General features: G+C 41.4%; 1 protein-coding gene across 4 annotated transcripts in view; it reads right to left on the minus strand.

The window, feature by feature from the left end:
• The window catches only part of Kiaa0586 (KIAA0586 ortholog), a 93,240-nt gene that overhangs the window by 20,651 nt on the left and 55,534 nt on the right, over positions 1 to 17,055 (minus strand). For all 4 annotated transcript variants that reach the window (XM_038337702.1, XM_038337704.1, XM_038337703.1 and 1 more), the window contains 2 exons: positions 4,453 to 4,604; positions 2,240 to 2,348 (listed from right to left, as the gene is read on the minus strand). In XM_038337702.1, the coding sequence (XP_038193630.1) occupies positions 2,240 to 2,348; positions 4,453 to 4,604 (261 nt within the window). The remainder of the gene's footprint in view (positions 1 to 2,239; positions 2,349 to 4,452; positions 4,605 to 17,055) is intronic.

Genomic DNA, 17,055 nt, shown 5'->3' on the forward strand with positions numbered 1-17,055 from the left:
CAGTGTCTTCCTCTCCGCCTGTGGATCAGAAGGCAGCTCTCAGTTCCTTCCCCAGCACCACACCTGCTCTCCTGCTGCCAAGCCTCCCGCCATGATGATAATGGGCTAACTCTCTGCAGCTGTGAGCAAGCCTCCAATTAAGTGTTTTTTTCTGTGAGTTGCCTTGGTCATGGTGTCTTTTTACAGCAATACAACAGTATTGAGACATATATAAAATCGTGATCTATGCGAGTGTACTGCCCCCTTGTACTACTAGGTGACAGTACGGTACTACTCCTGTATTGCGAAGCCTGCTCTACAGGACCATTTGCAAGCCGGGCAAGGGCCTGGAGATTTAAACACACAAAGACACACAGAGAGAGACATGGGTCATCCTTGAAACAGGAATGCCTCCCCGTATTGTGTCCAGGGGCAGCTTATATAGGGATCCTTAACGGATAGCCATGCCCCAGCCAAACCCACCAGAAACCACTCCCCTACCATCAGGAACTCCTGAGGGTCTAGTACTCAGAGCAGCTGCAAACATAACACGTTGTTTACAAGAAATTCAGGATCTGGGGGTTCACAGCTCCCAACATGGGAGAAAATATAGAGTATGTGTCTGGGTTACTTCATTTAATAAGTTCCAGTTCTGTCCACTCCGCTGCAAATGTCATAATTTCATTTTTCTCTGTAGCGTATGTAGGACAGGGAGTGAGTGTGCTGGTGTGAACTGGTGTGTATTTGTGGGGAAGGCCAGAAACTGACACGGTCAGAATGTTTTCCTTAAATCTTCTGATGAAATTTTCTGAGGCTGGGCTGTCTAGGCTGACTTGCTAATGAGTCCCCAGGATTCTCCTGTCTCTGTCACTCAGTGCTAGAGTTAGCAGTACTCACTGGCCCATCTGGCTGCACTGTGGAGTGGAGGTCAAACTCAAGTCCTGGTGCAGCAAGCACCTCACCGCTGGGCCGTCTCCCCAGCCTCCACCCTGCATTCCAGCTGGATGTGAGGCCGCACTGTGTAAGAACTGTTTTTACAGCCACTCGGCTGCTAATTGACAAATGGGCTGACGCACTTTCCTAGCTACAGTGAACGCTGAGGCCACACACACGGAGGGGTAAGAATCCCCCCTGATGTGCTGACTTCAGGGTCCTTCTCGTGTAAGGACAAAAATGGTATGGCTCAGCCACATGGTAAGTTGCACGTCTGGTTTTATGAGAGACCGCACACTGATTTCCAAGTGGTAGATAAGGGTGGCTCTTCCCTCCCACCCTGCCAGAGTCTGCTGCTCACTCATCTTCTCGGTAACTGTTCTGTGAAGTGAGACGGAAGCTCAAGAAGTAGTTACAACTGGCATTTTCCTGACGTCTAAGGATGCTGAACATTAAGTCTCATAGGAGAGGAGGTGGTAGAAAAGAGACAACAAGAAAAAAACAGAATGCATTTGCTCTGAAGGCATATAACGAGTCACTGGGAGGAGGAAGGAGACCAAAAGGGAGAAAAGGGGACTAGGGAAGGGGGTTAAAAAGCCCAGACAGACAGACAAGACACTATGAGTGAAAACGCTATAATGAAACCTATCCCTTTGCATGCTGATTTAACAAAACAAATTTAAGAAAATGATCGGAGGTAAAGTCCTGAGAGGCTGGAACAACAGAACAGCGGGAGACATAAGCATGAAAACCCAAACTACATGCAGTGTGATCTTGGGGACCTCTCACTTAGGTGCAGTGACCTACACTTCAGAACCTAGGGTACTCGAAACGTGAACAACAAGCAGGCAGGGACATGAAACTTAAGGCCAACAGCCTCGCAGAAACAGAAAGAAAACACCAAACGCCTTACTGCTGACAAGAGCACAGGAAACTTCACAGAGCGGCATGCAATGTGAGAACCACTTGTTTTTAAGCTCCAGAGCTGGTCCATATCACTATTTAACACTAAACGGCCTTAGCAGGACATATTAATAGCAGTAACTTTGAAAGGAAAAACAGTGCCTAACAGTTTTAAAACCCACTTAGGAATACTGGCTGCTGGTTAAATATAAAAGCTACAAATCTCAGAGTCAAGTACTAGGTTCTCCATCTAAATACACTAAATGAGAGAAAATAAAAGAAATAACTCCTAGAGACAAGGGTGAGATTCATATAAAAATATTTTCATTATATATTTATCTGTTCATTTTCAGGACAAGTTTGATCTGATAAATATATTTAATAGATATTAAATAAAGCATCACTATTTGTTACAATAGCTTACCTTGCCGCTGTGAAAGTGAACTGTCTGGTTTATTTCTCACACCGGTTAGATGTCTTTGTACTGGCTTGTGTTCCACTTGTTTACTGTCTGTGTCTTGCTTGTGCTGATACTAAAGAATTTAAGAAATAAAGCCATAATATTATTTTTAAGTTAAAAATGTGTTGAGTTAAATTGGTTATATTATATAAACATCTAATAATTTGGCTTGCTTTCAAAGAGCTAATTTGTCATTTGACTTAACGCACAGCGAGTGTGTGAAGAGGTCCACACCTCCTGGACGCATCCTCCTCAGAATGCAGAGATGCTGCGGCTATGGCACGCATGGTTCCGAGTGGCAAATGCAGGAGACAGTGCATTCAACAGAGGCAGCCATTCCATCCTTTCCCACCATTCAAAGCCAACAACTGAGATGTTTTCTGTTACAGAGTAGATTGCATTTCTAGTTTTTCTTTCTTTTTCTTTTTTTTTTAATTCCCCTCTTCCTTTGGGACATGATCTCATTGTGTGGTCCACACAGGCCTCAAATCTGTGATCCACTGACTCAACCTCATGAGTGCTAGGATTACAAGTGCTCATTCCTGTATTTGGCTAGAGTTTTATTAAATGGAATCACCGAGGATATATTTTTGTGGGGAGAAGGCTCTAGCTTTAACTCAACATAATTTTTGTCAAAAAGAATCAAGTAAAGTATTGTCCATCTCAAGAGCCCCACAGTCACCGTGCACGGGGAGTCGTGGTGCTCTAGAGTACAGAACCTCACACACTTTGTCCAGTCACCATTTGAGAAACACTGTGTTGCTTCCAATTTGGGACTACTACAAATATAAAGTTTCTATGGACACTCATCTGTTCTAAGTTCTCTAGGGAAGTAAAATGAATAGGTCACGTGTTAGCTCTATGTCTGTATTATTTCGTGTTCCCAGCCAGCAATGGACTAGAGCTCAGTTGCTCCACGTCCTTGCCAACAGATGCACGACAGCCCAGGACATCTGCTTTCTAATGCGAACAGCAGCAGCTCGCTGTGTTTGACCTGCATTTCTAGTCTCTGATGCACGCTCATTTACAGCTCGTACATCTTTTGTTAATTTTAAATTACACTGTTTACTATTTAATTCTTTAGTTCATTTTTATTCTCTGGATTTGCCTTTCTCCCACTCTACCACTTGTGTTTTTATTTTCTTAATACTGTATTTGGGGGAGAAATTCTTATTCTGGGGAATAGAAGTTTTTACTTTTGATAAACTAATTTTTTAATTCTCTTTTTTATAAGCAGTGCTTTTGCTATAACATCCAGCAAGTTCTTGCCTCTTAAACAAAAAATATTTTCTTTGATACAGACACTATTAGCATATTTATTAGCTTTTTCTGATCTTTGCTTGAACACAGATTAGCAACAACAAATATTATATAATGTTTTATTCCATAAGCAATCTTTATAATATATTTTTAATTTTCTTCCTTGATACCAGGCAATATTATAAAACACCATGCAATGAATACTGATTGAATAAATTAATTCACAATGAGGAATGAATTGCTAATCATGAATACAAAATCGTATTTATTACCTTGAGCCTTTATTTAGATTAAGATCTTCAAGAACAATCATCATAATTTTTTAATATACAAGATTTCATGGGCCATTGGTTTCACTCATTATGAAACTGTTACGCTTTCACGGATTATACTTTATATATTTTAAAGCTATAAACATCAAACATTTAACAGGTTTAAGTTGCTGAGCTGGGTTTTATACAGTCACAAAGATATAAATGCTAACAGCAACTTAACTAGGTGTCAGATATTTTACATATGTGGGCAGGGGACTGTGTCTGCCACAGCATTCATGTACAGGTCAAAGGACCACTTGTGGAGTTAGTTCTCTCCTTCCTCCTTTAAGAATGTTCTAGAAGATGGTGACCATGTTGAGGCACACCTTTAATCCTTTTATCCCAGCAGTTGGTAGGCAGAGATAGGATTTCTCTGAGTTTGCGGACAGCCTGGTCTTCACAGCGAGCGTCATGCCAGTCAGGATTACATAGTAAGACCCTGTCTCCTTCTGCCACTCCTATCCCCCTAAAAATGTTCTAGGGATTGAACTCAGTCTGGTTTTTTTGTTTGCCTTGAACTTGCTATGTAGACCAGGCTGGCCTTGAACTCACAGAGTTACAATTCTCATTTTAAGTAAAGCACAAACACTCTTGCTTTGGTACCTGAGAAAAGTCTTCAGCTGCTCCTGAATCGGCATCACTGCCTTTTGCTGTTGTGTGAGTTCCGGGAAGAACAAAGCTAGGACAGGGCTGCAACTCCAAGTCCCTTAAATTCATTGGACCATGACTGGCATGTGAATCTTCACAAACATTACCTAAAACAAACATGAAACAAAAGTTAAACTGTCAGAGTTATCTTAGAAAAATAACAAGCAACAAACTACAGTTACTAGTACTCCTAAGCATTACTCAGAAACAGCAGTAGACCTCACAGAATGCCTGGTATTAAGCTTATATTTATATTAAAGCCAAAGCCTGCAGCGAATGTAATAATGAGCTACGTTCAAACAGATCTATGGAGTATTCCAAATAAGGGCCAATCAACATCACCCATGCAGTCCATCCCTCCCCCACAGCTCACAATATTCCCACTTACCTTTTCTATCACTAAAAAGTCAGACTCAATATGATACTTTATACTTAAAAGGTGATCTTGCTCAGAACGGGATAACAGGAGGAAGGGTGGGTGACAAAGGGAGAACAGAGGGTGTCTTAGTTTCATTTTCTGTTGCTGTGAAAAAGGTAACTTAAGGGAGAAAGGGTTTACTTGGCTCACAGTGCCAGGTCACAGTCAGTCCCTGTGGGGAGGTCAGGGGGCAGGAATGGGAAGCATGAGTCACATGACACACACACAGTCAAGAGCAATGAACGTGGCATCAAAGCCCCGCTCAGCTTGCCTTCTCCATTCTCACACCACCCAGGAGGCCCCATCCAGAAACTGGTGTCTCCCATAGTGGGTGGGCCTTCCACTGACCCAGATAAATGCCCACAGCCACATCTAATCTAGATAATCTCTCACTGAGACTCCCTCCTCAGATAATTCTAGACTGTGTCAAATTGACAAAAACTACATTATATAGTATAATAATTTTATATAGTTATAAAAATGTTTTTATGAAAGTCAGGTGGTGGCGGCACAGGCCTGTACTCCCAGCTCTTAGGAGCAGAAGCAGGCGGATCTCTGTGAGTTTGAGGCCAGCCTGGTTTACAAAGGGAGTTCCAGGACAGCTAGATGTGTTACACAGAGAACCTTGTCTTGAAAAACCAAAGCAAGCAAACAAAAGAGTTCTTACAAAATCTAATAGCATAGATACATGTTACTGGAAAAACAGCAATACTAAAGCACTGGGCAATTCCTGGCTAGAAAAGGCTGGGATCAATCAGCTCTGTTTTGTAGTATTTTCTTCAAATGACCACATCCCTTTTTTCTAATCTAAATGTCGCCTCAATCAAATCAGTAAAAAGAGCAGAAAAATCTCTAAAAGTGACACCACTGTAGCCTGTGTTGTCCCTTTATACACCAAGGGCTCTCACGTACAGCACTTCTTCAATGAGTCATCTACATAGGTGACGTCACTGTAGCCTGTGCTCTTCTCTATACACCAAAGGGTCTCACATACAGAACTTCTTCAATGAGTTATCTAGAAGCTAAGAAGCAACAAAGACTTAGAGACAGTAACTTCTAATTTGTAAACTTCATATTTCTTGTTCTTCCCAAAATATTTTTAATACATATATGTTCATGTTTACACAGGTGCATATGTGTCTAAGGATTCACATACTCATGTGTGCTTGACTGTGTAGAAGCCGGAGGACCACTTCAGGTCTCCATCATTGGGAATGCTGTCAATCTCCTATAAGATTCCCTTTGGCCTGAAGAATTATGCTACTTTAGCTGATCAACAAGTCAGAAGAGATCCTTCTATTGCCCCAACATTGAGATTACAAGTGCAAAACAACATCCTCGGCATCATACTTCCCCACCCCCAAAAAAAAAAGTTTTTTAAATTTTATGTGTATTCACAGTGGCCTCCATGTATGTAGCGCTTCATGTGCATATCTGGTACCCAGAGGCAAGAATGCTGGGAAGCAAACCCAGGTCTTCTGCAAGAGCAGCAAGTAGTTTGGACGCTAAGCCATCTCTAGCCCATGCTAGTGTGTGCACTCATCCCAGCCCTCATGATTTCAGGGCAAGCGCTTCACAGACTGAGCCAGCCAGCTCCTTCCACAAATATTTCTAAGAAAATTTTGTTTTTCTTATTAATGCCTATCTTTTAAATATAGCATAATTTCATTTAATCAATATGAAAGACTTTAAGAGTTATTCATGAACTAAATTGTTTAAAATGAAATATTCTAATGACAGCATAGACATTTTCATGTTAAAGGCAATCATCTTCACTGGAATCAAACAGCTGACAATTTCCTAGACATAACAGATAATCACTCTCTGATTGATGTTTTATGTTAATTCAAGTTTTTATGTTAAATCAAGTTTTTAATGGGCTTTGCACAAAGCAAAATATATCCTCTGAGCTTTAATTTTTACCTCTATAGTAGTTAATATGTACAAAGCAATTATAAAGACAGCTACCTGGCTAACTCTCCAGCACTACATAAGATTAATTAAAATAATGGCAATAACATAAAAAATATAGAGTAACTAATGTTTCTGGTGGTAGATTTGCTTTTTAAAATTCTGGCATTCCCTTTTCTAGTCCTATGTCATTTGCCCAACATTTTTCTATGAGTGGCAAATAAATTGAGAATTAGCATATTTAATGCTGAAAGAAAAATATTAAAAATGGTTTTTTTGCTGATGATATGATAAATACCAAAGATGCTAGTCTTCTAGACTAACAGAACAAAAAGTATTGGTGTTCCTAAAATAACTATGAGAACTAATAAGAGTTCTTGTCGCCATGACTGGACACTATATAAATATTCAAAGTCATTAGCTTTTCTTTTCATTATAGCATTATACCATCATGATCAAAACTATAAAATATTAACAAAATTAGTAGAATCTATATGAAGACAATTATGAAATCCTACTGAAAGTCAAAAATTCCACATGAGGCCAAATGTGGAATTTCCACTTACAATAAATCTATGATATTCAGAAAGAGGCTACAAACAAGTAGAAAAATTCAACCCAAAACCTAGACCGGAAAGTCAGCAACACAATGGAAAAAAAGGTCAGTAAATCAGAGGAGAAAATTGGCAATAAAAAACTTCAGCAAGGAAAATGAGATTTAAAAAAAAAAATCAACCAACCAAACAACAACAACAACAAAAAAATGCTAAAAATGAACACACACACCCAGGCCCAGGAACTAGAGAGATGGTTCAGTGGTTAAGAGCACTGGCTGCTCTTCCAGAGTCCTGAGTTCAATTCCTAGCACCCACATGATGGCTCACAACTATTTATAATGGGATCTGATGCCCTCTACAGGCATTCAGGTGTACATGCCAACAGAGTATTCATGTAAATAAATAAATAAATTTTCTGGGGCGGGGGGGGGGGGAAACACCCAATGAATCTAATGAAAAGCATGGAAGAAAGCATTACTGAGAGACTGAACCAAGCAAATGGAAACAGTATCAGGATGGAGAAGTCAAGGAATTACCATGTTCAAATATCAATAAGGGGAAACCTTGTAGGATCACTGCATATAAGAACTCTGAGATCTGAGCAAGAAACCAAACCTACAGATTCAGAGGACAGCAGCAGCTAAGAGTAAACACTAGAGAATTTGGTCACTGAAATTTCCCCAAAGCTGAAGAAATGTAAATCCAAACCCAAAAGGCATTAAAATACTAAAAAGACATGACCAGAAAAGAACTTCTCTACAATATATTATACTCAAAATGCCAAAACACAAAGCGCTCATGCAAGAGAGAGGTGGGGGGCGGGGAGAAGGGTGGGGAGGGGGAGAGAGAGAGGGAGGTATTAAAAGCGGTAAGAGAAAAACACTAACCCACCTACAAAGGCAGAAACATCAGAATATTGGCTCTTTCATCAGTGACCCTAACACCCGGAGAGCTCTTCTTTCTTTTTAAAACCTATTTAGTGTGTGTTAGGGGAGGGGAATCCATGCCGTGGTGCCTGTGTGAGGCCAGGGGACCACTGAGGGAACTGGTTTGGTTTCTTGCTCAGATCCCAGAGTTCTTAGATGCAGTGATCCTATAGGGTGCCATCTCCCTGGGACTTAGCCCAGCCAGGATCATATCCGTGAGCCAGGACACAGCCTTTATAGGTCTTTCTGGGCTGACCATGCTGGCAGATGATTGCTGTAGATATTGCTGAATTTGAAGTTGGCTCTCCAAAATGGCAAATTCATTAACATGCCCTTTGGTTTAAACACTGGTATAAAAGAGATAATTATTGCTGCTAACAAAATGGATTCCATTGACCCATCCTTCAGTAAGAAGAGGTATGAAAAATATGTTAAAGAAGTCAGTACCTACATTAATAAACTTAGCTATGGGCTGGAAAGATGGCTCAGTGGCTAAGAGCACTGACTGCTCTTGCAGAGGTCCTGAGTTCAATTCCCAGCACCCACATGGTGGCTCACAACTGTTTGTAACTCCAGTGGTAGAGGATCTGACACCCATGACAAAACACCAATGTACATAAAATAAAAATAAATTTCAAAAAAAATGAAGCTTGGTTATGATGGCTTGGAGAGATGGCTCAGTTAAGGACCCAGGTTTGGTTCCTAGAACCCAATGGCAGCTCACAACCATCCATAACTCCAGTTCCAGGGAGTCTGATGCCCTCTTCTGGCCTCTCTGTAGGCAACAGGCACACATATGGTACACTGACATATATGTTGCAAAACACCTATACACATAAAACAATGAAAACAAGTTTTAAAGAAACTGTTTTTGACCCTGGCATGGCAGCAGCTGTGAAAAAGCGCTAACATGCCTTGGGTCAAGGATGCAAGGTCACTCATAAAGATGGCAATGACCAGGGCTGGAGAGATGGCTCAGCAGTTAAGAGCACACTGGCTGTTCTTCCAGACGACCCAGGTTCAATTCCAGCACCCACATGCCAGGTCACTGTTTATAACTCCAGTTCCAGGGTACCAAACACCCTCATAAAGATATGTGTGTGTGCGTGTGTGTGTGTGTGTGTGTGTGTGTATGCACGTGCACGCGTGCACACGCGCACACACACACACACACTGGCAAAACACCAGTGCAAGTAAATTTTTAGAAAATTAAAGATAGCAATAATCATGAAACCATACTTCAGGTGGCTTTGGGATGTTTCCTACCATCAATGTGCCCAAATGATAAGCCTTTGCACCGGCCTCGCTCTCCTAGCTGTCTATAGCACTGGTGGTACTGGTACTGCCACTGTGGACCAAGTGGAGACTAGTGTGTTCTCATACCTGTTTGGTGGTTAACCTTGCTCCAGCCAATGTCACAATGAAATATAAAGTCTACGGAAATGTACCTGAGGCTCTTCCTGGTAGGTGTCAATGTCAAGAATATGTCTGTCCAAGATGTTCCTCTGTGGCAACAGAAAAAAATGTCCCACAATGGAAGCAGCTGGCTTCACTGCTCAGGTGATTATCCTGAATGATTCGGGCCAAATCAAAGCTGGCAATGGCCCTGAACTAGACTGTCGCAGAGCTTACACAGCATACTACTTTCTAAGCTGTACGGAAGTCAGAAGATACCCTCACTATCCTATCGGTGAAACTGTCACGGTGAATATGGCTCCAGAAAAGTCTTTGTGCTTTGAGAGTGCCTCTGACTTCCTCTTTTGGCTCATCTTGCTACTCATAGCAATCAGATGTGTTTATCAAGGTCACAGGGAAGGAAGAGAAGAAGGCTGCTGAAGGTGGCAAAGTCATCACGTCTGCCCAGAATGCTCAAAAAACTAAATGAGTGTTATCATTACACCTGCATGGAGGTCTCAGGACTATTTGTCTCAGCTGGCCATTTAAGTTCAGTATTAGGTTAATAACAAGGCATGGTAAAATCCCATACTCAAGGAGAACGTTTTGTTTTATGGACCTTCAAGTTATTAATTTTTATAACTAGTACATTTTAATAGAAGCAACTTGACCAAACACGTGTCTGAGAATTTTAAGAGCCATTAAAATAAAGTTTAGTGAGGAGGGGATATAGACTGTGATGGTTAATACTGTCGATTAAATAAGGCGTAGAATCACCTAGGAGACAGCCGGTGAGGAATCACGATTAACTGCAGCGGGAAGACACCCGTGAGAGGACCAGTACCATCCATGCTGCAGTTCTGGACTCACTGGAAAGGACAAAGCAAGCTAAGCACCATCACCCATCACTCCCTGCTTCCTGACTGTGGATCCCAAGGGATCAGTAGCTTCATGCACACTGTCAGGCCTTCCCTTCTATGACGTCTGTGCCCTTGATCTCTGAGCTGAAACAAATCTGATCTCGCACACTCCTACTGTCAGGCCTTCCTTCTATGACATCTATGGTAACATGTGATAACATGCCCAAAATAAACGCTGTCTCCCTTAAGTTGCTTCTGTCACAGCAACAGGATGGTACTGAGAAGTGGGCTGATCACGTGGTTCTTGAGGCTCTAGAATTGCTCTAAGGGAAGACGGTGGAAGGGCTGCCAGTGGTGGGTGGGCTATCACAGCCTACAGTACTGCAAGCAGAGGGTAACAGGCCATTCTGGTAGGCCCAGAAGACACACTAACAAGAGAAACACAAACAGCGGAGGTTTATGAGGCTTCAGAGAGGAATGGGGACTTTTGTTGGAAACTGGTTAACAGCACCCCTGTGCCGCTCTGGCAATGACTTTGGCTGCATCTGTATCCTGAGGACCTGAGTGGGGTTGAATTTAAATGTAAAGGACTCATTTGTTTGGCATAGGAAACTCCAGGACATGAGCACATTCAGGCTCTGGTGTGGCAACTATTTTAACTACTTTCATCTAGGTCCACATGAGGGATCCAAAAGCTAAGCGGAAAGTGTGTATTTTATAAGGAAACTAGTAGGAGCAAGTCAACCTGCAGACAGGAAGATTTGAAAGCAGCTCTAACTGCTCAAGTGACTAGCAGCATTACAGAAGCCTGCTACTTTGTTCTAGCACAACAGAAAAGGTGTCCTGAGGGCAAGACTCCAGTCACTGAAAGCTCCCTTTGTGAGCAATGCTAATTCATTTGAAAGAGGAGCGCCTAACCTGAGGCAGACCGCTGCTGAGGCAGTTCCTTTGCTCCTGGAAAGCCTAGAAGTGTTTCCCCAGGGTCCACACACAGGAGCTGGTTAACTGTGGTCTGGAGGCTCAGCCTCCTCCCAAGCTGGCAGCACAAGTTGGTAGCAGCATCACTGGTCTTGCAGGCAGGAAAAACTAGATTAAGAGGCTTGTGGAGGCCTGACTACAGTGTCAGTGACAGGCAAAGCAGCGTGTGGCGGAAGTCTGATATAAAACTGCAAAAGTAAATCCCAATTTTCAATGGAGAACCCAGGATGTTGGAAATACCAGGACCAAAATCCACTAGGACCAAGGGATACCTGCCAAGGAAAACTCCACACATTGAATAAAGTTGACCTGAGGAACGGCTATGGTATGCTGCAGTTGACAGAGACAGAGTAGGGAAGGGGCTACCCAAGTCCTTTGGAGCCCCCAAAATTGTATCACAGGTCCATGAAGCTGGTAATGGAGCTACAGGTATTTGACACTTTCCCTGCTGGGTTTTGGTCTTGCTTTGGTCTGACCATTCTTTACTACTGTCCCAATTATTCCCTCCTGGATTTTAAAACAAGGTTGTAATTATTAAAAACAACAGACTTTCCATATTAAATAATTTTATTATAAAATGGCCACACGTCTATGGTGACAAAGGGGGAAAGTCACTGCTAAAGGTAACTGGAGTGGGACCAAGTTCACACGACAGAGAACTGTGGCAGCCAACACTGTCAGCTTGGCAGGATCTAAATCACCTAGAAAACGGGCCTCTGAGCATGCCTGAGGAACTATCTAGACAGGTGGACCCAGCTGGGAGGAGCGGCCTTAAGCATCCCGGGGCAGAGGTCCCAGGCTGATTCAAAGAAGAAAGCAAGCATTCATTGTTCTGTCTACTGGGTTTGCCGTCAAAATAAACTCCTCCTTCCTTAGGTAGCTTTGGGAAGATATTTTATCGGGCAAGACACACAACTAAGACACTGACCAATGCAATAAAGAGAACTCAAAAATAAAGCCACAAAACTACAGCCACCTAATCTTTGACAAAAAAAAAATCATTAGAAAGACAGTCTCTTTAACAAAGTGTTGGAAAAACTGGGCATCTACATGTAAAAGCATAAAACTGTATCCATGTTCCTGTACAAAAGTCAACTACAAATGGATGAAACACTCTACTATAAGGCCTGAATCTCTTCAACTGCTGAAGGGAGCCATGTCTTTAATAGTCACAGGCAAACTTTGTAGAAAGAATTCCTAAGGCAACAGAGGAAATCATATGAGAATAAACAAATGAGATTACATGAATCAAGTTTCTACACAATGAAGAAACCACCAACAGAACGAGGAGGCAGCTTACAAAATGGGAAAAATATCTACCTACATATCAAACAGAAGATTAATACCTAAAATATAAAAAACTGCACAAATAAAATGCTAAAAATTTAACAATTTTATTATTATTAATGACAATGTTATTGTTATAATTATAACAATAACGAAGTAATGAACAGGCAGCTCTTAAAAGAAGAAGTACCAGGGCTGGGAGATGGCTCGGTAGGGACAATCTCACTATGCAAGCTTGAGGAACTGTGTTCAGATCTTCAGCACACAGGTAAAATCCAGGCATACCACTCACTGCGTCTGTACTAGCAGTGCTGCCAAGACAGAGGCAGGCAAATCCCAAGGACTTCTGAACAGTCAAGCCAGCTAGCTGGTGAGCGCCAAGCTCAGTAAGAGGCATCATCTCAACAAACAGTGAAGACTGCTGATGGATGACATCAGCATCAACCTCAGGTCTCCACACAGACACTTCCGTTGGGGGGCATGGCATACACACATACACATCTCTCTATACACACAGACAACAATTTTTAAGCAGAACCACAATGTCAATAAATATTCAAAATAGTGTTTAATATTCCTACCCTCTAGGGAAATGCAAATAAAAACTGCTTGAAATTTTACCCCAATCAGTCTGGCTGTTATCGAGAGAAAGACAACAAATGCTAGAGAATATGAAGAAAATCCTTAGTCGCTGTCGGTAAACTGGCATTGCCATTCTGAAGTCAGGAGGAGCTTTCTCGGAAGCTAAAGACAAATTCCTACAGGACGGCAGAAACCACAAAGGACTCTTAAGTAGCATGACCACAGGACACATGCACACCCCCGTTTACTGATGTACTGTTTATAAGCCAAGACAAGCAACCCTAAACATCTATTAAGAGATGGGTAGATTAAAAGAAATGTACAGAGACATGACAGAATTTTATTCAGCTGTAGAGAAAAAAAAGTGACATTTGTAGGAAAATGGATGGAACTTGAGATCACTGTGCTAAGGAAAATGAGCTAGACAAGGCTCAGACAGACAGATATCTCATTTCACTTCTGTGTGCATGCGTGACTAGAGCAGAAGGGGCCTGGAGACAGGAGGAAGAAAGGGAAATAGGATGCACGTGACAGGTAGAAAAGGTAACTATCTGGTGGGGCAGAAGAATACCATCAGGAATTAGGAAGATGGGAAAAGGTGAGTGGGTGGAGACAGACGAATAAGAACACTGTATGATCTGTGTGCGGAAATACAAAAATGAAATCTACTACTTTGTATACTAAAATTAAAAATAAATTTTAAAATGGGAAAAAAAATCAGAGGCATTAAGTTACTTGAACAAAGACCCACAGAGTTGGAATTAAAATCCATTTCTGAAATTCTAAAAACCCAAACTCTCATCCACTCTGCTATACTGCCTCTTCCAAATATACTCACATATGTATGTTTGTATGCACACACACACACACACACACACACACATTCACACATACACACATATTCAATCTTATGCAACATTGCTTGCTATGGTTTAAACGATACAATAACCCTACTGTTGAAGTCCAGAAGCTAAAGAAATTGTTCAGTGGTTAAGAACATGTACTGCTCGTCAAGAGGACTCAGGTTTAGCTTCCAGCACCCACATCAGGAGCTTAACCAAGTGTAACTCCAGTTCGAGAGGATCAGACAATCTTTTCTGGTAACTGTGTATACATCACCTCTTCCCTCCCCTCTCTCTCTCCATATATAATGAAACCTAATTCTTTGCAAACTAATAAAAGTTTTAAATAAATAAAAAAGATCTTCTAATACACCAGTCATTATTCAAAAATTGTCCTTATGAACTGCCAATAAAGGAGTATTCTGATGTTATGATTTCTGAAATATATTCAAAATATTTTCTAAAGTAATGTTTATATTTTATGGATGATAGCAAGGATAAAGTATATATACTATTTTCAGTTTCTGTATGCTTCAGAATACTGTATATCTAGAACAGTCTGTTAAATCATACTAAACGGCCACTGAAATAGTTTAGTGGGTAAAGGCACTCGCTGGCAATTCTGATGATCTAAGTTCAATTCCTGAGACCCACATGATAGGAGAGAATTAAGCCTGGAAGTCGTTATCTAAAGGTGTGAACACGTGCACGTGCTCATGTACACACACATGAACACACACACACACACATAGATAAACAATAAAATTTTAATTATACTAACAAGTAATCAAGTTATACACAATCCATCCTATTCTTAAGATTGCCTTTTAAAAATAATTACCTGTCTTAAAAAGAGATAATTTAATCATTATCAGATTTTTCCAAAACATGTTTTCATTAATACAAAAATTATTTACTATACCACAGGTGGCCCTTTGGTCATTACTACAGAGATAAAGAAGTGCTAGGCTGGTTGTAAACCCACAGATTTTAGTCTACAAGAGCGCGCCTCCTAGTGTCTCTCAGGTGATCTATGAGCGCCCCCTAGAGCCCACTCTGTAACTGCTCTCCGCACAGTGAACTACGCGTCACATTTTATGCTGTATACTGACCTGAACGTGTGTAACATGTGTAATACTCTCACCATAGCACAAAATGGTAAACAGCTGGAACTTTATGCGTATCCTGCTAGAAATTTCAGTTTTGACTCTCCTTCGATTCTGAACAATGAAGGCTCTTACTCAGTGTGGCGCCAATTCTAAACACTCACAAATGCACGCATGCAGGCTCAGCAAGGCTGGACTCCTCCTAATGCTGCATTTATTTAAGTTGGCACAAAGAGTAAAACTTTTTTTTGTATTGGTGAAATCTCTCTTTGATATTGGAATACATTCTTAAATATGGTCATGTTCTACATCACTTTAATGCTTATACTTCTGAGTCATATGTTTTTTGCTAGTGACATTACTTGCTGCCTACTTTATATTTATTTTATAATGTAAAAATTATTTTGCAAAAGAGGCAAATTGAAGTAATTTCCTTACTCTGCTTCAGAGCAGGTGACAAAGCAGTGTAGAGAACTACCAGCGTTAACACTGTGTTTGGCCCAGGAACGGTTAATCAGCATACAAGGCAGAGGGTGTCAAGATGTTCTGCAAAGGAGATGAGGGGCCTGAGATGAGGAGGGGAGTGGCCTGGTCATCGGAATTTGACAATGATTAATTACCGAAGATGATGCAATGTTCTTACAACTAGACTAGAAGTTGGCAAGGATTCCATGTGGACTAATTGGTCACTGAGCATTAAGTTGGAAAGGTGAAAAAACTCAGTGAGGCCCTCATCAGATGGCTAAAGGCTTGGTTAAGAATCACACTCCCCAGCTTCCACCCATCATTCCATGCAGCACTAACAACCATTTCTTGACTGGACTGTGACAGGAAACCAATACTGGGCTGTATATGACAACCGTCAACTCAGTGGTTGGACTGAGAAGCTCAAACGCTTCCCAAAGCTAACCTTGCATGTAAACAGGGATCCTGAGTACTGTCTGCTGCCAATCTACCCATGACCACGTTCTGAATCCCAGGAAACCATTACATCTGAGAAGTATGCTCAGCAAATAGATGCAGAAAACTGTGAGATGCCTGAGAGCAGCACTGGTCAGAGAGGGTCCAATTCTTCTGTCAGTGTCTTCTCCACGACCGTATCCAACCGCCAGCCCCACAGCCGGTGCTTCAAAAGGTGAACAAACTGGGTTTGCCTCAAGACCAAACTCACCTCTCCCTCACTGTCTAACATGACCAAACTCACCTCTCCCTCACTAACTAACATGACCAAACCCACCTCTCCCTCACTAACATGACCAAACTCACCTCTCCCTCACTAACTAACATGACCAAACTCACCTCTCCCTCACTAACTAACATGACCAAACTCACCTCTCCCTCACTAACTAACATGACCAAACCCACCTCTCCCTCACTAACTAACATGCCCACAGAACTGTTAGCAGGATAAGTACTTCACAGCCAGCGGAACGCAGAAAATACTTTCCAAGATTTTGTCAAACTGTGAAGCATACAGTTTTGTTATAGCAATAAGCAAATCTATTTTTGTTGACAAAAAATTGTACTGTCTATAATGATCCCCATTTGATAAGTTTGAGTCTAGTTACAGTGGCTTAAAATTCAACCTGAAACCTCAATTCATTCTGTACCAACCTTACACAGAACGCAGTAATGAGCCTGAAAGAGTCAGAAACAAAGAACATACAGAGCTCAATTAAGTGGCCAATTTCCATCT

The sequence above is a fragment of the Arvicola amphibius genome, chromosome 7 (genome assembly GCF_903992535.2).
Source record: "Arvicola amphibius chromosome 7, mArvAmp1.2, whole genome shotgun sequence".
NCBI classification, from domain to species: Eukaryota; Metazoa; Chordata; class Mammalia; order Rodentia; family Cricetidae; genus Arvicola; species Arvicola amphibius.